This window comes from Amblyomma mixtum, chromosome 3 (genome assembly GCF_055824585.1).
Source record: "Amblyomma mixtum isolate Tamu chromosome 3, ASM5582458v1, whole genome shotgun sequence".
Classification (NCBI taxonomy): Eukaryota; Metazoa; Arthropoda; class Arachnida; order Ixodida; family Ixodidae; genus Amblyomma; species Amblyomma mixtum.
The window spans coordinates 89,302,500-89,326,456 of NC_143014.1; the positions used below are offsets into that span (position 1 = coordinate 89,302,500).

Consider the following 23,957-nt stretch of genomic DNA (forward strand, 5'->3'; position numbering starts at 1 on the left):
TCGACGGGATATGCGAGACGAGCGCCGCGAGTACGTTGCGTCACCGATTTCTGAACGGACTACGCCCCTCCACGAGGCACCGGCTGTGCAAAAGGCACTCGTACTGGGAACGGGAAAGCCCGACCTAAACCACCCGCCTGCATGGCGAGCGCATGGAGTGATGCGAGTTAACCGAACGGGACTGCGGAGACGAGCTGTCATTTAGATGCGATGGCAATAGGGAAGCCCCTTCGTACAATTCACGCTATGAGGTTCGTGTAGGCACCAGGACGGGTTTTGCCCCGAATAGGTTTCTTCTACGTGACTGTGAGGGTCGTGAATCAGGTGCGCGTAGTACGCGTGTACGTGTCACGCTCTCCGTCTTACGAAACCAGCGGTCCTGCGAGATGAAGATTCGCGTGGCAGAGCAGATGCGATAAGAGAGGGCACTCGGCTGAATCGTCGACATCTCACCTGACCGGGATGCGACGATTGGGCGAGCGTTTCTCTTTTGCAGCCAGGAAGTGCGATTGCGATCTTCGTGCGTGCACGGCGCTCTCTTGTTTCACAGCATACGATGAGCCTTGCATAAAATGCTGGGCCTAGCTGGCAGGGCAGGCTAGACGTTGAATCGTGTGGATCGCTGCATGCTGCGTAATCCCGTGCAAGCGCTCTCTCTTTTGCATGTGGTGCCTCATGGCCGTAAGGGCATAGACAAAGGGGTACTTCTCAGGCTTATAAGGTGTTTTGACTCGATTGATATAGCACTTTGATTTTTTTTTTCTGAAACTGTCCAGCTCGACTACGTGAGCGTAGACCATGCGTCTCTACTTAATTTATTCCAGTTGTGCGGGCAAGTGGGGTATTTCTAGTATGCAGCTAGGTTTTTAACATCTAAAAAAATCAGTTCGGAAGAGTGTAGTCAAGTTTCCTTTCGTATACGCGAATTCATGACGCTGCAATTCAGAAACGTAACGCGTGACAAAAAGGCAACAACTATGAAGTGAGTCTAGATCTGAAGTACTGCAGCAGCCTCCCTTTTTCCTAAACTTCAGTCACTGCGTATGGTCTAGGTTCCCTTTATAACACTGCCAAGGAGCGCAGCTGAGCCACGATGTCGAAATAATTGGAAGGAGTACGGTGTCACCAACGTCCTTCTGAAATGACAGTTACGGGGTAGTTCTGTCCCCTCTAATGAAAAAAGAGATAGAGAGAGAGAGAGAGGAGATAAAGTGACCAGGAGTTCTCTACAGTGACGCTGATGTGTTTGCATGCCCAGTTTGTTTCCGCTTCTCAAGTGAGGCGGTGCGAGCAGCAGCGTGGGCCTGCCTGATGCGCGCTCGTCTCCGGCGCGCAGGATGTCTTCGCAGTTGCGGCTGGCGGCCGTGGCCCTGACCGTGCTCCTCGTAGCCTGCCTGGTGCCGCCCACGGAACAGAGCAAGAAGCTTAAGGCTCTCAAGTTGGGCGCCGCCGCGGCCGCCGCGGCCGTGGGCAAGATCACGCCGCTGGCCATCGCTGGCGGAGCCGCGGGCGCCTCACTCGTGGGCAGTGCGGCCGTGTCGCACCTGATCAACTCGCACCACCACCACCACGGCGGCTACCACCACCACCACCACTTCTTCCCCGTCCACCACTCGCACCATGTGCCCATCCCCCTCCCGTGAGTGGCACGGTACGGCGGCATGCCCGTTGCTTATATCTCTCGCTGGGCCCATGGCCGAGTCGGGAAGTGAGGCGTCATCGTGAATATGCTCGACCTCTGCCTGACCATGAGCCGTCTCTAGCGAGCGTGCTCCAGAGCCAGCGAGACCTCAATCGGCTTCTCGCAGCGTCTTTGTGTGACTCGGGTGGGCAATCACAAATTCCCCAGCCAACCCTTATTGGCGTGTTCAGCGTGGCACTGCGTCGCTTTTGTACTTGCCAGTGGTACCGAGCTGTTTCTGATACGGAGGTCACAGATGAGCGAGGAATGCGATAGATGCCTGCAGGCATTCATCTGATCTCAGATTAATCGAAGCGTAATAGTAGGCGTAGCACTTGAAATGCTCATACAAGGTCTGCCCACGCTCCGCAACATCCATGAAGAGGGCGAACTAATAGCAATACTTGAAGTTTCTTTCAGGGACGCCCGTAATAATGTGAATTAAGTCCGGAAGAAAACGGATGGGAATAGAGTACGTTCAAGTATTCAAGGTCCAAGTCGTAACAGTCAAGGTCACCCGCATCCATTCGATCAGGACGTTTTCCAAAGTGATCATTAGAGACAACGGAGGGAAACTCAAGACAGCCACACTGAAAGGTAGAGTGCCACACTCGATACGGCACTGAGGAGCAGCTTTGGGAACCTTCTTTCACTTTCATTCAGTGCGTCCATTTCTGATAGCGTAAAAACTGTCACAAAAAAAAAAATCCACGACAATGAACGAATACGCTTATGAAAGCCGCTTATACAGCGACTAAAGCTGTTTTACTCACGTTACCTGTGACCAAGGCATTGAAAGAAAAAAGGGTTTCGGATATGAATTTTTGCCTACTGGGCAAGTATAGACCACGCAGGAGCAACAGAATATGCTGATAAGTGCTTTAATGTGCGCAAACTATTATTTAATAAAGTTTTGTTAACGCATCAGCCCTGTTTATAATCTCAGTCGCACATTTCCCAAGAGGCGGAAAATGGTAAATGCGCTCAACAGCAGTGCAATTCTCCCTCTTTTTCAAACCAAGTGGAAATTTCGAAAAGTTGCATGTGGTCTAAAGTGCTGACGTACAACTACGCTTCCACGAGCGCACTTCACTCTGCCAGCGAATAGGCAGCCGTAGCTTTCCCGTACTCTATTCTCCGTCCCATTCAAGGCTCAACAAATCAAATAAAATTTACTACTGATATAAGTTTCTATAAAACCTGCTAACGTACGCGCCTGCTAGCCTTCTGCAAGCCTTCTCGGTTCAGGAACGCGCTTGGTTGTCAGGTGTAAAAGGCCACGTAGCTCGAGAACGAGAACAAAGAGTGGAGAACGCGATGCTCGAGTCCTCCGGTATTTTAGTGTCGTCCTTGGTTCATGACATGCGTTTTTACATTGGCCAGTCTAGTACCACGTAGCCTAACAATCATCACTAGCTTGGGTTCCTGTGCGCGGCAGCCAATACAGACTACTCTAAACCGAAAATGTTTAAAATGTACTGATTGCATGGAACAAAGATTTTATATCTCTTAGAAGACACTGCTTTGCTAAAATGCTTTTAAAAACTCAGGGTTTCTCGTCAAAGAGCATTTCTAGTCATTCTATTACAACCGCGATCAATCTTGTGTGCTCCCTTAGATGCGAAAACGGAGATCATTTGCTCAACACTGCTCGCTAAAAGTAAAGCATTTTCTCTGGGTTCTGCTACTTCACTCTAGTCGTTTCTTTTTTCTCTCATTTGGAATAATTTTGGTGCGGAGAAACTTACATTGGCACCGGCACGGGAAACATTGTAACTAATTCCTGAGTACGCCGCATTATGCCTTGAGAAGACAAAAATAGTAGCTTCATCATTTTTGCGGTTTCAATTTCGAGCCTCTTGTAGACAAAAAAAAAAGCGAAAAGTAAGTCCCAGCAGACATTATAGTAATAGTAAACTAGCCGAGAAATGTGGGCAGGGGGGGGGGGGGGGGGGAGGCAGAATGGCATCAAGAAAAACGCAAAACGCGAAATAAATCTTTGTTGGTCGACAAACCTCATCAAGGCCGTTTTCCCTGCGTGTCCCTAGACCTCGTCAGCGTACACGTCATTAGCTCCCTAGGCGAAGCAATGGCAGCGGGCACTGGCGGGCGCAGCCTTCCCACGTCGCCTTTCCGGTAAGCGCTCTTTGCCACTGGCAGCGGGTACCGATGGGGAAGCCAGCTTTCCGCGTCCGGGAGCGAGCGTGGGAACCGGCCCGTCGTGGCCCGGGGCGAAAACGAGCCTGTCGTGGCGCGCCTCTCGCATTCGGCTGCGAGCGGCGTGTCCTATGGCGTGTTTTTCCTCGTGTTAAACGCGTTACGTTTCCATTTACCTTCTCAGATGCGGAAGACAACTTTCGAGTGAGCCGCTGAAAATAGTGGCATGGCGCTGCAGCTATTTCTGGAAACGGCGCTCATAACGTTAGGCCGGCGCGAACGATATAACGTAAGGGGGTTAATGTAAGAACACCACGCATTATAGTTCGTGAGTTTTCGGTGATTTCAAATTTAATGAAGTCCTGCAGCTAGCGGTGTCCAGGAATAAGGAACCCACGCTTGATTTTTCACAGGGTTTCCTTCCTTTTACACACAAAATCTAAGGAGACCGCCAACGGCCAATTTCTTTCTTTTTTGCACGAAATTTGGCACCATATTTAATTTCTGAGGACTGATGCCTAAAAGGAAGCTCGGCAATCAAACAGTTCCGATTGCTGATGGAGAGCTTCCTGCTGCACTATAAAAAAAAAATGTCCTGAAAAGAGTTTTAACTCATATGCGGTTTTTAGGCTGTACCTGCTATAGCAGCACACAATTCGGGCCATTGCGCATAGTTTGTCCTGTTTAAGGTCTCGAAGCTGCATGCGGGCTATGAGAAATGCCGTACTGTAGGGCTCAGGATTACTTCTTACATTCTGGTGTTCCTTAAGGTGCATTGACATCGCACACCCTACAGGCATTTTTGCCCTGTGCCCTTATTAAAAGCGGTAGCTGCGGCCGGGAGCGAATCCGCGACCTTGGGCTCTGTATTAGAACGCGGTAGCCGCCGACCCACTGCAGAGAATCAAATTCGTGGCATTTCTGCCACCCCCTACTAGAAATGTGCGTCTAGTAGACGGTCCTCGTTTACCACTCCATCCTTCACCTATTTCCGCGGGCCGTTTAATTATAGAGCCTGCTCTGCAGTCGTGAGCGCAAGGTGCGCGTTATCGCCACATTCGAAAAGCGCCATATCAAGAGCGGAAACCTCCCCTCTTTTAGCCAAACTATTTTTAACCATTCCTTACGGGCTGCGAGCGTTCGTGATCAGTTTAACGATTACCGGGAAGTTATACACAGACGCTTTTCTCTCCACGTGCCGTCCCTAACCCACTTCCTAGCCTTATATGCACCGGCCTTAAACATGAACTTCCTTGAAGAGCTTCCACCACGCCGCGAACAAAAAGCCATGACTAAAGTAGAAGAACTGCATTGATGTGATAGTTTCCTATACAGGGTTGGCTCGCTGACAGTTGTAACAGTAGCAGCTGTAACGCGCTCCATAATACACGCAGAAGCACTGTTAAACAATGCAGGGTGGCATTCTACTCCCGTCGAAGTGGCTCAGTGTCTTTGGCGCTCGGCTGCTGAGCCCAAGGTCGCCGCATCTAGTTCAAGCTGCAGCAGCCGTAATTAATGGAGTCGAAATTGAACAAATGCCCGCGCGCAGTGCGATATCTGTGTATGTTAAAGGACCCCAGGAGGTCGAAATTAATCCAGAGCCCACGCGCAGCTTCGGAACATTAGTACCCCACATGCAATATTCCACTTGTGTGTTGAGAATTAACGCTTTGCCTGGGATCAGTGAAGTTGTTAATTCGGTCATGCGGGGGGGGGGGGGGGGGGGTTAGCTGTGATAAGCCTTGGTTTTATTTCTAGTTATAATTTTGCGAGGATACTACGCACGCTGCAGTACGACCCATTCAGTGAAAATGCTTGCAATGAGTCAGTCAGAGTGACAAAGGACTTTATTACGGCGCAGCATTAGGTGTCAGGGATATCCTGCGCCAGAGTCACCAAAGAGAACTGGTCCGACAGCTGGTATGAGGCTAGCCAGGCCAGCAATATTGGGGTCGAGGGGTACGGATAAAGAGGGGATCGAATGGCAGCGGGAGAGAAGGGGAATGTTCCAGATTAGCATAAGACCCGGGACACTTGGGTCCATGCAGGGAAAGGATATAGACGGCAGAAGAAAGAACAGGCGGTTGTTTCAAATGAGGCATGACACGCACAGCACCCGCCTCGCAAACAAGCGGGAGGTGAGGGATCAGTCTCCGCACTAACGGCGTCACTCACTTGACTCGCAGATACCCCGTGCACACGCACCACGACCACCACCACCACCACCAGCACGGCCTGGTTGATTTCGGTTACGCTGACCACGGATTCGGTCACGGTCATGGTCACGGACACGGACACGGCTTCTTCGCCGACTACGGCCACGGCTTCGGTGGCGGCTTCGGTGGCGGCTTGGGCGGATTTGGCTACGGTGGACACGGAGACTACGATGGCTGGTGGTGACCTCCCGAACGCTCCTAAGGCCTCGACGCACGGCTGGCGGCTCACCTAGGGTCCGCCCCATACAGTCACTGGGAAACTTTTCCAGGGCGCCGCGGCAATGGCCCGGAAACGCTGTGGTATATCCATGGGGCCTGATGTGGGGAGGACATGGTTACTAATCCGCGACGGCTCGTTCGTTGTAGCTTCATATAATGTGAGCCAAGGCAAACTGGTCTGTTGAATGACAGAGATTCTGAGACGTAAACGAGAGTGAAAGGCAAGAGTCGAGAAAGAGAGATGACAGGCGCTGAGGTTCCTCCAATCTGTGACGCTTCTCAGCGGCTAATACGAGCCGTTGATGGCTTGTCTAGTTCCATCAGCTCAGCTTAGGCGAGCGTGTTTTTGACGGGGATCGGAGTGGCTCCAGCGACGAACAAACGCTGTCCACCCGGAACTCGGCTGTCGAACATCGCCTCAACGTCAGCCGCCGTGGGTATAACACGAGCGGCATTTGCGGTTCCCTGCAAACATTTCCGCAGCGACTCTAGGCTACTCCGCCCCTGGAGCAGCCTAGAAGGTCAGGGCAGAGGAGGAGGGACACGTTCCACCCTATGCGCGCGTTTCACACCGACCTGACCCCGGTGAGTGTCTGACGGCCCGTCGGCGCCGTTCGGATACGATGAATCTCCGTGGTTCTGTACCTTGGTGCTGAATGCGCCTGAATTTGTTTGTCTATGGGGTGGCGCCCTCGGCAGCACGCGCGCGTGTGTCATCGTCACACTGTCACTCAGGTGAATTTTTCGCGAATTACTAGGCTGTAAATACTTGTACATAACACATATCGCTGGTTTCAGTATAAATACGGTTCATGCGCGTACCTTAGCGTCTTTGCGTGCGCCTGTTTTGTTAAGTTTTTTTTTTCGCCTTAACCAAATAATGAAAGAAAAGGTTGTTACTTTCTTGCAGCATTTCTTTACCGTTGGGCATGTTTTCTTCTCGACTATTTCATATATTTTACAGTTTTTTTTAGTCGTACAACAAAACTGTCTCGGAGTGAATGCGCACCCTTCTCACTTGTAGGATTTTTTTTGTGTGTTCCACACACAAACGTTTTCAGCAATAACTTTCACACATTCCTCATTGTCACTGATAGTTGTCGCGTAATCATGGTTAGAGTGGCTACGGCATTCAATACATAACAAAAAAATTTGTTCCGTTTCGCACCGTTCTAGTTCCACCTTGTTACCTCCATTTAACAAGGCATTACAGATTGTAAATGGTTCGCATTCAACTCAATAAAAAAAATGTTTGCCGCGAACATCTCTGACTTTTTTGAAGGCGTAAAAGTTACACTTCTTTTTTTTTTAATACGCGAATGAGTATGTTTTTATGTGCGTTATTCAGTTAGAAGCCACATCTTTCATGATCACGTTTGATAGTGACATTTCTTAGTCAATAAAATAACTCTTTACTGCTGTCGTTCCTGTGTTGCTTGTGTGAAAAACTTTCACTTGTTTCACCCTGCGAGTGAAAACATGTACGGAAAGGCCACAAGACGTCTTCTTGACGCAAAGATGGCTAGCAATGACTAGCAACATAATTATACTCCCTCAGTCAAAAGATGTGTTATCAGCTTATATGTCACTGAAATAAACATTCCCCATCTACCTCTAGGCCGTGTGTCTACTACCTTTCCGAGTTTCGTCTGGACACATTTCGTGCTTTGCGCTACAGTGTATCGGCTGGTCGCATTGTTTATGCGTGTTGGTTAAGAGTAAGTACTTGGACCCTATAAAACTGGAATGGGATATGAGAATACCAGAGAGCTTACAACTAATGCACGAACGTGCAGTGATTTCCTCAATGAAAGACAAAAATTCTATGTTGGTCTAAGCCGTCGCTAGCTCAAAGGGCGCATTTGGAGGCGTATGGAGGATTCTACGCGAGGAAAACGTGGTGATAATCCTTATATGGACGCAAATTGGGTAACGAATGAAACTAATTTAGATAGACCTGCTGTTTCAAAGATCATTTTGCGTCATATAGTTTTAAAACCCTGACGCAGCTTTTTCTTCGTATCGTCGCCTTTTTTATCTGGCACTTATAGGCCCCAATGTGGACGCCATAGATTCCTGAAGAGTCGGCACAGTTCGTTTGACAGGGCTTAAATTCGTACGTGCAAACATATATATTCGTTCCCCATTCTAGTAGCGATTTCAAAGCAACCCACCGCAAAGGAAGGAGCACAGTGCTCAAAGAAATTCATCAAATCGGGGCAATCGCACATTGACGTCCACCTGAGCGTAGCCATGCGAATGCAAAAAAAAAAAAAATTAACTCTCAGTTGACGAAAAATTCGCTGTAGTTTACGGCTGCAACCCGGGAGCATTGCCTCTCCGAGGTAGTCACTCTACTAACTAAGCAAACCAGAACGGCTTGTACTTGGCAGCGCTAGGCCAAATTAATCAACCGAAGTAAACGATTCTCGTGCATTGTTGCGCTTACGAAGGAACTTGGACACAATCAGGGACGACACAGAACAATGCACGAGAATAACAACCACCAACTAGCCCAATTTGAAACTCTCCTGAAGTAAACGATGTAAGTCTGATATATATATATATATATATATATATATATATATATATATATATATATATATATATATATGTATATATATATATATATATATATATATATATATATATATATATATATATATATATATGAAGCCCACTTTTTTAAATAAAGGAATAAATACTCACAAGAACTCCGGGCCACCGCAATGGCTAAGTGTTTATGGTGCTCGGCTGCCGACCCGAAAGACGCGGGTTCGATACCGGCCGCGGCGGCCGAATTTCTATGGAGGCGAAATCCTAGAGGCCCGTGTACTGTGCGATCTAAGTGCACGTTAAAGAATCCCAGGTGGTCGAAATTTCCGTAGCCCTTCACTACGGCGTCTCTCATAGCCTGAGTAGCTTTGGGACGTTAAACCTCATCAACCAAACCAAACTAAACCAGACTCACAAGAACTCCAGTGACAGCAGATATCCGCAAAACATACCTTGAGAATTCTGTGCCTGAACATTATTATTAGTCTCCACATTTTCCAAATGCCAAAGAAGAGGCTGGTCAGAAGATATACGCCTAACTCTAAAGCAATTACCTTGATCATTATACTCATTGAGCTACTTTTACTTTTGGTTCATTACTTGCGCAGCAGAATCCCGCAATAACAACTTCGCATGTAGCGAATCTCCTCTTATACCAATTTTAGCGTAGGTCCTGATTAAATGTTTGTGCTTTGTATGTCAAAAAATTAAAATTTTCGCATTATGTGCGAAAATTTCCAGTACATATTGCAAGCAAAACGAAACTAACCAAACAGAAATGTCTGAAGAAGCCTCTGAGGAAATACAAGCCATCCACATCACGGCAAAAATGTGTGGCTAGACCATTCGTGCGGGCGTTACCAATGTTCTTACTTTCACACGATTTGCCGATGCACTAATAAAACTTTCGCCAAGTATTGAAACTGTCTTTTTGTCTGATTTAAGGTTTCTGAGTGACCCTAAATATTGCAAACCTCCCTAATTGTGTAAACACTGAGGGAGATCATATTCATCTCAATCAGCGCAGTTGTCCTGTCCTTTGAGCTAAATGAGATTAATATGATTTCAGACTGTCAACTAGCCCACCAGTTAACTTTTTTGTTGAGGGGGATTCCAAAAGGTTTCCTGCAACTCAGTTCTGATATAGCCGCCTGTTAACATATCGTCTTGCTACTACAGCAGGCATAGACTGATTTCGTCGCTCCTATTTTGCCATGTGAATCAACTGTATCAAATGAAATCATTAAGTGTGCTAAGCATTTTTTCATGTTCTTTTGCTGCAAGTATGGGAATAAATTCAGTTATACTCAAGCTGTAATTACAAGTACGTGGTAAAAGTGCATTGCAGCCTTTTTCCACAGTGCTGCTTTAGTTTAAACGGAGCAAATCTGATTTAAAATTTTTCAGCTGCCTACCCTTGGGCTACGGCAAGTGATCAGCGTGAGCTGGTTCGCGAAATTATTAACACAATGATGGCGTCACGCAGGACTGCCCTTGCTAATGAACTGAAAAAAAAAACGCATATAGCAGTGCAGACCATGAATGACAGGGCGCATTCGTAGCTGAGGGGAAGTCTGCTCTTCGTCGCGGTCCGGGTTGCGGCCTCCGGTTCGAATTTGGCGCCCAAGTTGGCATTCGTCAGAAAGTGTAGACCAGTGTCGGGTGACCTTGTCCCCAAGTCGGGAGCTTTGTATATATCTATATAGTTGTCTTTTTGCTGCGGAACTGGCGTGGGGACGGGGCTACGACGAAGACGCGAAACTGGGGGAAATAGGCTAATATAGCTAACGCTGTAAAACCGTATCGCATTCAAGGCGCTTGCAGGCGGAAACCCGAGACCACAGATGTGTCTTCCGAGATGCAGGAAAACACGAATCACGTTGTATAAGCGAAGAACGAAGCGTTGTTGGGCAGCAAGTGCGCATGCGCAGCGTGCGAACCACCGCGCATACCACGAGCGGAAAGCATTCATCGAAGGACGTCCGATGCAGTATAAACTCTCAGATGCGATACCGTATGCCGTCATCGTCATTCCCGCATAGGCAACCGGCGTTGAAGTTTGCCGTGTTGATCGCAGCGCCGTGACACATACATAGAAGTGCAAGCAATCTTTTGGCGCACTCGTAGTGAGTTTCGGCGCAACCTTCCTGCGCTGTTCGGAATGAGGGTCCACACTCTGGTGAAGCCACATGTGTCGTGCGTCAGCTAAATGGTCTACGTCGAAGCACCTAGGCGTGGAATCATCAGCCTAGCATTCGCCTCTCATCGTTCAGAATGTAGTCTCGCGTTTGTCACGACCTAAGGGGCTGACGGCAGCCGTTTTGAGGCATGCATTGTAACGATTGCAGCGCCGTCTGGGCACTGCCGGTTGCCTACGGATACGCATACATGTAAACGCTGCCCCATCGTATTTGGCCAAAAAGCCAAAGGATGCGATCCTCCTTATGTATGTTCACTCTACAAAAAAATTGGCTGAGGCTTAGCTTAAGCCCGGTAATTGCGAAAGCAATTTCCCCTGGCTGCGCCTAGGTTGGCTGGTGGTGTGTCTTGGTGGTGCTCTTAGTAAGGGTTATGTTATCAAAGTTAGTTAATGACGCTTAAGCTTCGCCTTTAGTAGTGGAACGTGACAGCGTGTTGCAGCGCTGCCAGGGAGTCCACGGAACGCCACCACCCGTTCGGCGCGATGCCTTGCCCTTTGAACGCGACGCTTTTTGAGGTAAGGAAATTACGCAGTAATTCTCTGTCATCTCGGTGTGCACCCGAACCGCACCGTACAGGAAGGGAGGAACGCCACCACCCGTTCAGCGCGATGCCTTGCCCTTTGAACGCAAGGCTATAGCCCTGGCTGCGCCTGGTTTGGTCACGTAGAGCTAGCGCCTCCCCCACGGCAGCGGCGCGTGGAGGATTCGCTGGGACGATCGCGACGAGCCGAGTTGGGGCCCCGCTTTTCCACAGCTGGCATGACGTCACGTACAGCGAGCGCCCCTCGCGGCAGCGCCGCGCAGCTGCGGCATGGAGGATTCGCTGGGACGATCGCGACGAGCCGAGTTGAGGCCCCGCTTTTCCACAGCTGGTGTGACGTCACACATAGGTCACGCTAAAGGTCAATGGTGGATTCTCCGGGACGACGGCCAAGAGCGGAAACCTCGAGCAGTATTGCTTTCGCAATAAAAACGCTGCAAAGGAACTGCATCATGATTTCCGCTTTTGTGTCGAGTGTAAGAGCCGGAAATGGTAGGAGGAAAAAGGGTAGACAGGGTGAGACAAGCGTGATGGCTAGGTGTACGGATAACCACGGAACGTTATAGTTCAGACGCCTCGGAATACGAAAGGTTTTGGAGGGTATACACAATAAAATGTTGCTAGAACTTTGAGGGCCGAGAAACATTCGTCTTCGTTCACTAAGATTATTTTCAGAGTCAAAATGCTTAGGCGATCGATGTCTTGTGCTGTGCGGAGTGAGTAAAGATCGCCAGCCTTTCCTTATTTTTAACCGGGAGCGGGGAGTAGGAAGGGCTACTCTTCGTTTTTGCATTCTGATCAGCGTGACGGCACGTGCCGCAGGGTAGCCGGGAAAGAGGAGGAAGAGGCGCCAGGCTGCAGGGGCGGCCGCCGCGATGTTGTCGCCGACGCCCCCGTTGACGCCGTCGCCCCCGTTGACGCCGACGCCGACGCCCCCTTTGACGCCGAGCCCCGTGTCGTCCGAGGAGCAGTCCGGTGGCGTCCGCGAAGGCACGACGAACGCCGACGGCGATGCGACCGCGGCGGTGGTCGGGGAAGCGCCCTGCCGCCACTGGCCCCTGGCCACGCTGGCTCTAGCTGCGCTGCAGCTACACCTGCACTGGCAGGCTGCGTACCGGCACGACCAAAACCGGTGCGCCAGCCTCGCTACAATCTTAGAGGATGGCCACTGGAGCCGCGTCGTGTCGGCCGCGTTCCACCACGAGGACCGCTGGCAGCTAGCCGTGAACGTCACCTCTTTCCTCTGGAAAGGCTCTCGGCTCGAGATGTCCATCGGCACGCCGCTCTTCGCCGTGGCGATGGCCAAGCTGGTGTTGCTGGTTGGCATTACCAACACCCTGCTCAACCTGGCGGTCAGTTTGGTGCTTAACACCGACGAGTACGACACTGCGTGCATGTACACTTTCTCGGGCGTGCTGGTCGCCCTTAAGGTCATCAACGAGAAGCGCCATGACTTCACCACGTTCCGATGGGGCACGGTCGAGGTGAATCTGCCGCCCCCCAGAATCGCCTGGCTGGAGGTGATTGCGCTCCATCTGGCCTCGTCGCGGAGCCTGACTACCATGTTCAGCGGCCTCCTGGTGGGGCTCCTATTCGCAGAAGGAATTGTCAGGTACCGGTCGCATATTCAATATCAACTTTTACGCTATTCACGAGGTTTTCAAGCACAGGGCAGACAGCTAGGGCGTTGTGTTCATTAGGATAAATGCTGACGAACTTGGCAGCCTTCTTTACTGTGTGTCAAGATGTCCAATCATAACGGTAAGCTTCGCGTGAAAACTATGTCATGTGGAGCAACTGCGGCTTTGCCCTTAGATCGTTTTTACTCCCACGCCCTGCAAGATTTTAAAGATATAAATTTCTCGCCTAACATCAGCTATAATATATGCAATCGTTCCCCTATACAAGAAGCCACTTCAACGTTTCAGCAATGATTTTAAACTTAAAGGGAAATTCACTGCAACTTTTATCACAAATGAAACGTCCGGAATCACTTGGGACGAATGAATGACTTAAAGTATCGCACAGAGCAATCCGTGGTCACCTTTATTGGGAACTTGCATGCCCCAAATGGCAGTGATTTTTCGGTTTTTCTGCTCAAAACTGCCGGTGTCAGCAGCTTTGGTAGTGAAGAAAACGAGACTGTATTCAATCTCAACATCTTGCTGAGAAGCGGAAACTGTGAGAGCGAGTCGACGGCCTCCAGGCACGCGCGGTCGGCTCGTGTGCGCGTGAAAACCGCACACTCGAGGAAACCGCCGCTACGAGCCCATTGCTCTCAATCCTCTACGAGGAGTTGGGACGTTAAATATCTACGGGAGATGCCCGGCATTGCGCAGCCGCACAACGTGCGTCTTTGGCAGAGCGCGGACGTTCATGCCTAGAGATATGTGATGGACACTGCCGTCACAAAACCGCTACGTCGGGTGCTACGTGTTCTCCTCAAACATGCTTCCTCCACTCGCCACACTGAGTGCTGTGGCGCTGCTGCCAGTCAAGGACTACAAAACCTCATTAGTCACCCCCCCCCCCCCTTAGTTAGGGGCAAGAAAGGAGATAATTAGAGATTTAGGGAAACTCTAGTGCAGGTTGCTTGTGACTAATTTATAAGTCGTTCTAAATCCTATTTACAAGTAAGTCGCCATCAGAGATTTGGTCATAGAAGTGCGGCGGTACAAAACGGCCGCAAAAAACGGTAAGCCTCAGTGCGCAGCGATTTTTACTGCCTAATGTTGAGCCAGAAAAAAAAAACGAATATGAGAAAATTGAGAACCGCACATTATTTACACCGACTTTCTAAGCGTACTCGCAGTAATAAACTTTAGAAATGGAGTCGTACCGTTATTTTGACATATCATACATTCTGTGACAAGATAATGTAACAAGAACCACAACACAAGGTCATAACATTCTACTGCGTCCCGAGCCACATCGGAATTTGTGGCAACGAGAGAGCGGTTGTGTACGCTGCACAAGCTCGCAAAAAGGAAATCAAGGAAGTGAAGATATCCGATCAAGATTGCATGAAATTAGTACACTGTAAACTAACAGGTAAATGGCAGTCTACATGTAGTAATGAAGTAAATAATCAGCTACATCCGGCAAAGCCTATCTCAGGAGAATGGAAGTCATGCGCACATCAAGAACGTTTCATGGAAGCGCTTTTATGTCGTTTTCGCACTGGGCACACACACTTTAAACACACCTCTATTCTTGCAAAGCAAGAGCAATCTATATGCGAACTATGCGGAGATATCGTCAGGACGAACCACATCTTAATTTTATGCGCAAAACTCGAGGAACTAAGGAAAAAGCATTCCTTAAGATTTTAGGATGAAAACATCCCGTTCCACCCTATAGCTTAAACCTAGGAGAAAATCTAACTGTTGACGTCTCCTGCGTTTTTACGATTACAAAAGATTCAAATCGCCTATAAACAGGTCATAACGTAAAAAAAAAAAAAACTGCTTTCGTTCTCCCACTCAAAACATACACATATAATATTGCTTTTGGCTCATGTTAGCCTTAGTCGCTTATGCGCCGTTGAAATAATCAACGTTCTGTCGTGCTTTGATGCCACTAATCGGCTCCAAGTAGCTGTTGCAAGCAGATTTCTATACTTGACTTTTCCACGGCCTCAAAAGGGTGCATGCATACCAGTAACTGCAAAGAAACCAAAGACGACGATACACACGTGATAATTTCTGAAAATGAAACAGTTATCAAATACGGCTTCATTTTGCACCCTTAGTACGTTTCGCATGGGGAATAAAGGCTGCCAAAAGGTGTTGCCTGCCTGCCCCTGACTTCCGCGGTGCTTTTTGCGCAGTCCGAGGCAGAACGTCGGAGCTGGGTCGCTCTTCAAGGCTCCCTTCCTGCCGGCTACATACAGCATTATGGGCGCGCTTCTGGCCACGCACTTCTTCTGGCCCGGTCTGGACCCGTGCGTCAGCTTCCGGGCGGTCTTCGAGCAGAGGCGCTGGCAGCAGCTGCTCCTGCCATCGCTCTACACCTTCAGCTCGTACCACCTCGTTTACGTGGTGCTCTCGCTCCTCAGCCTCGGCCGTCAGATGGAGCCCCGGTACGGCCACGACAACTTCCTGCTGCTCGTTCTGTTCGTGACCCTGTGCGTGAACTCAGCGCACTGCCTCATCACTTGGATCCTGTCACGGCACTCGTTGAAGCTGCTCGAGCCGCTGCTGCCGCCGTCGCTTCGTGATACCTGCTTCAGTGGCTTCACGGGCGCCCTGCTCACGCTTAAGATCCTGCTATACAAAGAGCGGCCGGAAGCCGACTACGACTTCGCCTCCTTCCAGATGGCCGTGCCGCACTGGTTCGGCTTCATCACCGAGGTGGCCCACCTGTACATGTACACGGCGCGCGCTTGGCTCCTGGGCCACGCCGCCGGCATCGCGGTCGGGCTCACTCTCATCCACCTGTCAGGACTTAGGCCCCCAGACCTTGCACGGCGACGCCTTAGCTGAGTTGTGCTAAGGAATTCATATTGCTGCGAGGGTGCTCACTAGGCCTCAAGAAAGCGGCACCTTACTCCCTATGCCTGTCTGCATACGCGAAGTTACGAAATATTTGTATGCTTACCCCCAGGTCGACTATTCGGCCTATCCAAAATTGATTAGTACGTGTGCAGGTTCCCCCGTCGTGGAACTTTACTAGAATAGGGAGTGAAATAAAGCGTGCGAGAGGCCGAGTTATGACTATAGAGTTATTCATCGCACGCATCTGGAATTTAAACGGCGCAAGCTCGAGAGCAAGCTGGAAACGTATTGAGCAACAGTGTTCAGTAAGTACCACACAGCAAATGTAATCTTAACGCACTCCATCTGAATGATCCCAAGACAGTGTTCCGAGTAGACTCGAAGACGGTGACGAGAATGCAAAGGTTCCTGGCGTTCTTTCACAGCAGTCGAGACGTGCAACTGATACATCGACTAATCGTGCTGATCATAGTCGCTGGCTCCTGGTGTTGCTCGCAGGCAGAAATTTAGCAAGAACTGCTTATTCCTTATATTTCCCGCAACGCATAACACTCACGAAGCGCTCGAGGGAAAATCAAAATTTTCAGTGGGGTCCAAGCCTACAATCGCTATCGGCCAGCGATAAGAATAGACTTTTGTGCCGACTGCGATGCTGCTTAGTGCCTCAGCGTGAACGAAGCACCTTATATCATGCTGTGAAACAAGCAGTGCGGCCATTTGTAAATTCAAGGAAGGGGACGGGGGGAACTGAAGAGTCGTCAGGAGAGTAGTATACTAAAGAAGTGGCAGCTACTCCGGAATTTTATTTTTGAGCAGGAGGGGGGGGGGGGGGTATATTTACAGTTTTGATAAAAATAAGCATATATTAATGGGATAAATCTTCATTCATTCTTATTAATGTTTTATTGGCTATTTCTTAAATTTGATTTTGGTCCCTCATTAGGCATTGGTTCAAGGTGACTTAGTTTTTATTCACTCGGTGGCAATTTCAGATGTCCGCAGAAATGACAACGCAGTCTGACGGAAGGAGTGAGGGAAAGCTGGGAACTAAGGAAGTCGGTCGTTTATTTCCATTTCCTCGCAACTTGCACAACAGTGCAAAACATTCATACTGCTTGAGCTTACATTTACTCACGTATACATGCACAGCCTACAGGCTTTGTCAAAACTTGAGTGCAGGGGTGTCTTTTGGATCACGCTGTGTGGTTCGTTATGCATCGCGTTCCAAATCTCTCGAAGGTACGAGGAACTGGGGTCGTATCCGCTTCGAAGGTCACAACTTCCAATGTTGCTACAGGAACCCCATTACACAGCGAAGAAGTAACCCCTTCTTGGCTTTCAACTTGTGACAAAGGCTGGGCATCAGGTCATCAGGTCCAGCCATGGTGACCAAATCGTCGGAAGCTTCTATGAAGACGTGGAATCGGGAATGAGCAAATTAAAATACAATACCGCGTACTGATGTACTGATGGGTGAGTTCAATGCCAAGGCAGGAAAGAAGCAAGCTGGACGTGGTGAGACTGAAAACGAAATAAACTTCATACTACAATACTTCATGCATCAGAAGGGGTGCGGCGGCGTCGCGGCGACGGCAACGCAGAGCCATGCAGATGTAGAATTGCCAGCTGCGTGGGTTACATCACGCCGCAGCGCGCGGCGACTGCCTTCACAAAATGAGCGGGCGGGCTTAATGCGCCTTCTCACACGCAAGCAGTCTTAAGTCTCCCTGCCGATCTTTTTTTGAGTAAGAAAATAAACTTCAATACTTGCGTGTTTCTTCGTGTTTGCAGTGTCTATGTGTTGTGTTGTGCCATAAGAGTGGTTGGAGAGTCAGTAGAACGATGCCATATTAAACAAAGTTTCCGAAAGGATGACGTGCATATGTTTGATAAGTGCTTATTCCTGCTAAGACTATTAGTTATAGCAACACTTAGGTATTTGTACTTGTTAACTTCAACAAGCGAGTGATATGCAAGGTTATATGAAAATGATAGGTGTAAGGTTGTCGCCATTCAATCGCCTCTTTCCATTTTAACCGGCGCCGTAATAACGACTGTAAAAGCCGCTCTGCGAGCGGCGCGGCGACAGCATCGTGGTCGTTAGCCTGGACGGCGTTCGCTGTTTCACTAGAAGCTCGTTTTCGTGTCCTTTTTTTAACCAAAGTGAACGAGGGGTCTCCCCTATCAGTTGAAGGTCGCGTTTCCGCCCGGTCGCGGCCTGCGGGAAGAGAGCATCCCCCGTGGCCGAGTGCGGATCGCCCACAGGTCTGCTGTGGGGAGAGGGAAGGGCAGCATTCGCGCCTCGCGGCTTTCTTCAAAGGGTTAGGCTCGCGGAGGGCGCGCTTGCGGTTAGCGAAGGCATCCCTTCTTTGACAGGGCCGGTGCCACGCGTCGTGGCGCGGTACGGACAATGCCCGGTGGCGGCGCGCCCATTTACTAGCCTCATCTGGGAACGTTTAGCGGCATCTCACCTGCCCCGAGGGGTCCCTGTTGCGGGAGGGCGTTCGTCGCCGCGTTTCCAAGCTGTGTATGGCACCGAGGCCGGGGAGAGAGCGAAAACACATGTAGTGACGACGCTCCTCCTGCTCGCGGCTTGGGAATAATTCAACTTCTTGCTTTTTTTTTTCTTTTCGCGTGGGGAGAGAGCGCGGGGGCGCGCGATGCTCTGCCGCCAACGCGACACAGAGATTTTGGTCTCGGCCGGAGCCAGGCACGCAGACCGTGCTCTCGAGTAGCCGTGGAGTGGGTCCACGGGGCGGCTGGTGGGACATCATGCTGTCATGTATATACTCCTTGTAAATAGTCGTCGGTGTACATAAAACCTATATCAGTGCTCGACAAGAGTCCCTGTCTTTCCTGTAAGTCTCATCTTACTGGCTCAGTACTTCGTTGGAAGAAAGAAGAACGGAGGGACAACCTCTCCGTACAAAGAAGAAGAGAAGAGAACCACCCTTTACTATAGGCTTTATATTATTATTCATTTTCATGCAGACTGTTTTGCCATGGTTAAGCTTCATCTCCCACTGAGCCCCGACGCGGTGGCTCAGTGGTTACGGCGCTCGGCTGCTGGTCCGAAAGACGCGGGTTCGATCCCGGCCGCGGCGGCCGAATTTCGATGAAGGCGAAATTCTAGAGGCCCGTGTGCTGGGCGATGTCAGAGCACGTTAAAGAACCCCAGGTGGTCGAAATTTCTGGAGCCCTTCACTACGGCGTCCCTCATAGCCTGAGTTGCTTCGGGACGTTAAACCCCCATAAAACCAAACCAATCATCTCCCACTGACTGCACCAGGCATAAATATGATGAAGGTTATAGAGTTAAGAATGACTTGATCTTCGCTGGACCTGATTTCATTAAACAAAATAGACATCAGCAAAGAGCCTTATTTGGAACTGATTAATTAATCACATCAACAATGTCATTTATGCAGACCAACAAGAGCAGCGGTCTCAGTACACTCCCTGCTGTATACTAGAGGTGACTGGGAGGTAGCTTGAACTGAGCGCATCAATGCTAGCGAACTGTGCATGGTTAGAAAAGTAAGGAAAAACCCAGTTAAGCCAACAGGCATGCATGTGCTACCTCCCAGCGTCAGGGAATCTAACATGTTATCATAGTCAAAACCTAAGAACATAATTTCTTATTGACAACTAAGAAGTAATTGGCCTAATAGGAAATGCAGTAAATAGGAATGACTTGTCAGATTTTCTGTTTGATCAATTTCTTATGAAGCTAACTTCCTATTTGTGGACGAAATTGGTTTATAGCGCCGCAAAGCTTTGTTATGGTTGCTTTTATGGTATTTGTTTATCATTCTTTTCTCTGTTACGCGTCAAGCAACGCAAACCGTTGTCTGAATAGTTTCAAATGTCAGTCCATAGGGTTGTCTAAATGTTGCTAATGTCACAATTCTTGATCACCAGTTAGGTAACGTTACGCACAAACGTTAGTACAACAGCTCAGTAACATTGATATGACATTATCCTGAGGTCGGATTGACAAGAAGTGCACAAAATAACGTTGCCGCTTAATTTGTGTCAGCGATTAGGCCAAACACACGCGCTTCCTGCATGAAAAAATAATGTCCTTCTGTACTCGCTGCAAAGGTGAAGCGCAAAGAAACTTTCAGACAGTGCATAAACGCACGTAATTAACACAGCAATCAGTTCCACACCGATCAAGTCGAACGATCGATTCATGCACGAAACAGTACTCCACAGAAACAACACAAACGAGAAAACGCCAGCGCGCTGCGTACACATACACATGAGAGAGACTTTCAGTGAGCTTACATATCCCTCACATGAGGCCCTTCTTTTAGAGCCAGTGAAACCCTCCAGTCGAGCAAAGTTATTTTGTGCATTTTTGAAATTTTAATGGCCAAAATTGAAACACAAGTGAGCACGACCATGTTGCTAATATCTTTTATAAAAGAATCTTTATTAGTCCACGCTACCGTCTTTGTGCGAACATTATGCGAATGCAATCGGTAAAAATGCGCATGCTAATTCTCAAGAGCGCGTTTCCCTGCTTAGTATCCTTCAGTTACATTGCATTCACTGGGTTCACGACAGTGGCAGTCCGAAGGGGGGGGGGGGGCGGTGCCCCCCCCCCCCCCCCCTAAGCTTTTGAACATTTTCCCGAACGTCCGTTTTCGGGCTCTGATAGGGCGAGATCTGATTTTTGACGTAGAAATGGAAAGCTTTTTCGTCTGTGATGTGTTAAGCAGTACCCTACTTTGTACGTTCACAAGTCGGGCCTGCCTTGCTTTCTTTTACTCTTGCGGCCGAGGTGGCCACGGCGCCGGTTGTTCGCAGGCATATCGCGGCACGGCGGCGATGATTCCCCACCCGCGAGGACGGTTGACCACTCGCGACGCTGAAGGGTCAAGGCTTTTCCGCCCCCTCCTAGTATTATCGCCCGGGTAGCGAGCACTTGCAGATTGTGGGGGCGGGGGGCAGTCGGTTGAATGTCCCCGGCACCCTAACCGACCTTCGCCAGTTAGCAGCGCTCCTCGTTAGGACCGTTGCTTTCCCTCGCGTTTCCCCCCCCCCCCCTCTTCAACATCTGCAAATCGTTGGCGCACTTGGCCTTCAGTATTCGTTTGTTTGTTTTTGTTTGTTTGTTTGTTTGCTACGAGAACGCTGTGGCGGGAAAACTAGGAGCCGGGTAGTTGGCTTGCAGATTTCGGTGTGTGCGGACGTGTGTGAGGTCAGCCGGTGAAGTGGTCGGCAAGTGAGCCTAGGCGGATATCTGACGCGTAGAGCGCGGCGACAGCGGCTCCGAAGACCCGTGGCCGAAGCTCGTCCGTATCCGCAACACCCCATCAGCCCCGCGAGCATCCGCAGCCCGACGCTCCCTGTGACAGGACCTTGCCACCCCGCAGCTAAGCCACCGTTTCTCCCCACTCGCTTGAGTCTTTTCTTTGTCCTGTTGCTGTTTATCGTCCTATTCATTTGTACAGTATTGCTTTAATCGTGTAACATTGTTGTATAGTTCTTGCCTTGATGTTTTCCTCTTCCTGTTAATAGTTGTTTGCGTCCTCATTTTGTGCTCGTTATTCGCGTCGCGTCTGTGCATTGACACTACTTTGTTGGGTTTTGTTTTGTAATCTTTTGTGTTGTTCTTTGCTCATTTAAAGGGGTTTGTTAAGGATCTTGTCTACGCCTCATGCCTCCGGTCCACGGCTAATCAGGCGTAGCCCCTATCACCAGTCAGCAGTCGAATTTCATCTTTGGCACGCGGGTTTGAGAAGTTTGTCGCTCCTCCCCCTCCAGACTTGCGGAGAGTGCAGTGGTGGGCAGGTTGGCCCAGTTAATTATAATTTCGGCGTCAATCAACCATCAAGTCGCCCACAATATCATGACAGTTAGCCGCTGCCTTATTTCACACAATTTTATGTTCTACAGGTTTATTTATTTATTTATTTTAGTACCTCAAAGACCCCAAACAAGTGGCATTACATGAGGGGTGGGTTTTACCGAAATATCAACAAAAAACGAACATATTCGGTACAATGCCAAAATCAAGGTTCAAAATACGAATGAAACAGGCAAACAGCTCAGAAAATCAAGATGCAAAGTGCTCAAATGCTTTCTAATACACACAAAAAAGAAAGGCAAGAATAAAATACAGGAAGAAGCGCTGAACGTTGGGTAAAAATTCAATAACGGATTAGAGAACAGTAAAAACCGCAGAGTAAAATAAAGTGTAATAGGTCAACGTTAGAGGCGAACGGTACACGGAAACCTAAAATGTGCACAAAAATTTAAGCTTATCTCATTATGCAAGCGTGTCTTCTATTATTACAGAGACATTTGGAAGGCCGCTCCAATCTTTTGCTGTTTGGATGAAGAAAGACTGCGCAAATGTTTTTGTTTTTGAGCAAGGGTATGACACCTGCTGATTGTTCTTGTGATGAGCTGAAAACAGCGAGTGGTTTGCGACGTAGATGCTTAACGGAAATGAACAGTAGAAACGATGAAAAAAGGGCTAAACTGTCTGGTTTTCGACGGTGCTTTAATAATGGCCAGCTGGATCGGTTCTTCAGATCGGTTACACTTGTGTAGGATGAATAATCGGAATGAACAGATCTAATGGCGTGATTTTGTTAGTTTATATGCTCTCAGAAAGGAATTCATGTGGTTTCCAAATGGTGGCTGCATATTCTAAATTTGGGCGCATTAATGTGGTGTAGGCTAGTGCTGGGGCAAGCTTCATTGAGCGTTGAAGATAGCCAAGGGATCGGCTGGATGCTGCAGTGATGTGATTGATGTGCGTTGACCACGTAGGATCGTCAGACGGGTGTAATCCAAGATATTTGTATGCTTTAGTAGCATGCAAACGAGAACCGCAGATAAAACTAGCTATGGGGTATTAAGTTGGAGCGTCTGTGGAAATGCATGGCCTTACACTTAGCAATATTTAAAGACATTTGCCATTTTTCACGCCAGTTTCCTACTGCTACAGTAAGCCATGTTGTAAGCTAATACTTTCTTACAACAGTGTTAGTTATGCAACAGATTGGTAGTTATAAAAGTGCAATACTTACGTGACTGTCAAGGTATCGTGGTCCTGCTGTGCCCTCACAGTTACTTTTGCGCTTCATGACTGGCACTGTCATTCAATTTCAAAAAATTTTGTGAGATAAATAGATCTGTTTTGTTTGTGTGCTTTATGGGGGTTTAACGTCCCAAAACGACTCAAGCTATGAGGGACGCCGTAACTAAGGGCTCATAATATTTCGACCGGCTGGGGTTCTTTCATGGGCATGGATCCGGCTAGCGTAACTTAAAGATGGCCGCCAGTTCAGTACCAATGTTGCCAGACTGCGTGCGTCCGAAAGGGCGGACGAGTTTGACGACCACAGTGTTGCTCTCAGCGACCGTGCGGCTAGCGCGGCGTCCACCCCCCACTTCCTCCTCTCCACTTTCCTCCTCATATACCGTGTTGTTCGCTACGTAATGGGCGCGGCCGCTCTCTCCGTTCCATGTGGACAGTGAAAGCGCTCAAAAGGACAAGGACGACAGAAAAGGAAAGACATACAAAGCGCTTAAAGTAGAAAAGGAAAGACATACAAAGCGCTTACTTTAAGCGCTTTGTATGTCTTTCCTTTTCTGTCGTCCTTGTCCTTTTGAGCGCTTTCACTGTCAAGATGGAAAACCAACTCGCCCACTCAATTCCATTACTCTCCGTTCCCTTTCAGATACCCCGTCGGGCGCGCTCGCTCCCTCGGTCCCCTTTGAGGTACCGTGTTGTTCACAACGTAATGGGCGCGCCCAATTCACGGCCCCCTCTCAGATGCCGCGCCCTCCCTCCCTCCATTGACAAAAGAATGCGTTCTTCACTTTCGGCACTGTATTTCACGAAGCTCGCAAGGCGAAAGGGTAGCC

General features: G+C 49.0%; 2 protein-coding genes across 2 annotated transcripts; both read left to right on the forward strand.

Annotated features, from left to right (window-relative positions):
• The first annotated feature begins 1,336 nt into the window (after positions 1 to 1,336).
• On the forward strand, positions 1,337 to 7,624 carry LOC149350909 (uncharacterized). The gene is made up of 2 exons (XM_089576947.1): positions 1,337 to 1,639; positions 6,025 to 7,624. Exons 1-2 carry the CDS (start codon positions 1,338 to 1,340, stop codon positions 6,236 to 6,238), a joined length of 516 nt encoding a protein of 171 aa, XP_089433073.1. The 5' UTR covers position 1,337; the 3' UTR covers positions 6,239 to 7,624.
• A 4,822-nt stretch (positions 7,625 to 12,446) lies between these two features.
• Positions 12,447 to 16,055, forward strand: LOC149350910 (uncharacterized). Its single transcript, XM_089576948.1, has 2 exons — positions 12,447 to 13,183; positions 15,401 to 16,055. The coding sequence occupies exons 1-2, from the start codon at positions 12,447 to 12,449 to the stop codon at positions 16,053 to 16,055; spliced, it is 1,392 nt and encodes a 463-aa protein (XP_089433074.1).
• The last annotated feature ends 7,902 nt before the right edge of the window (positions 16,056 to 23,957 follow it).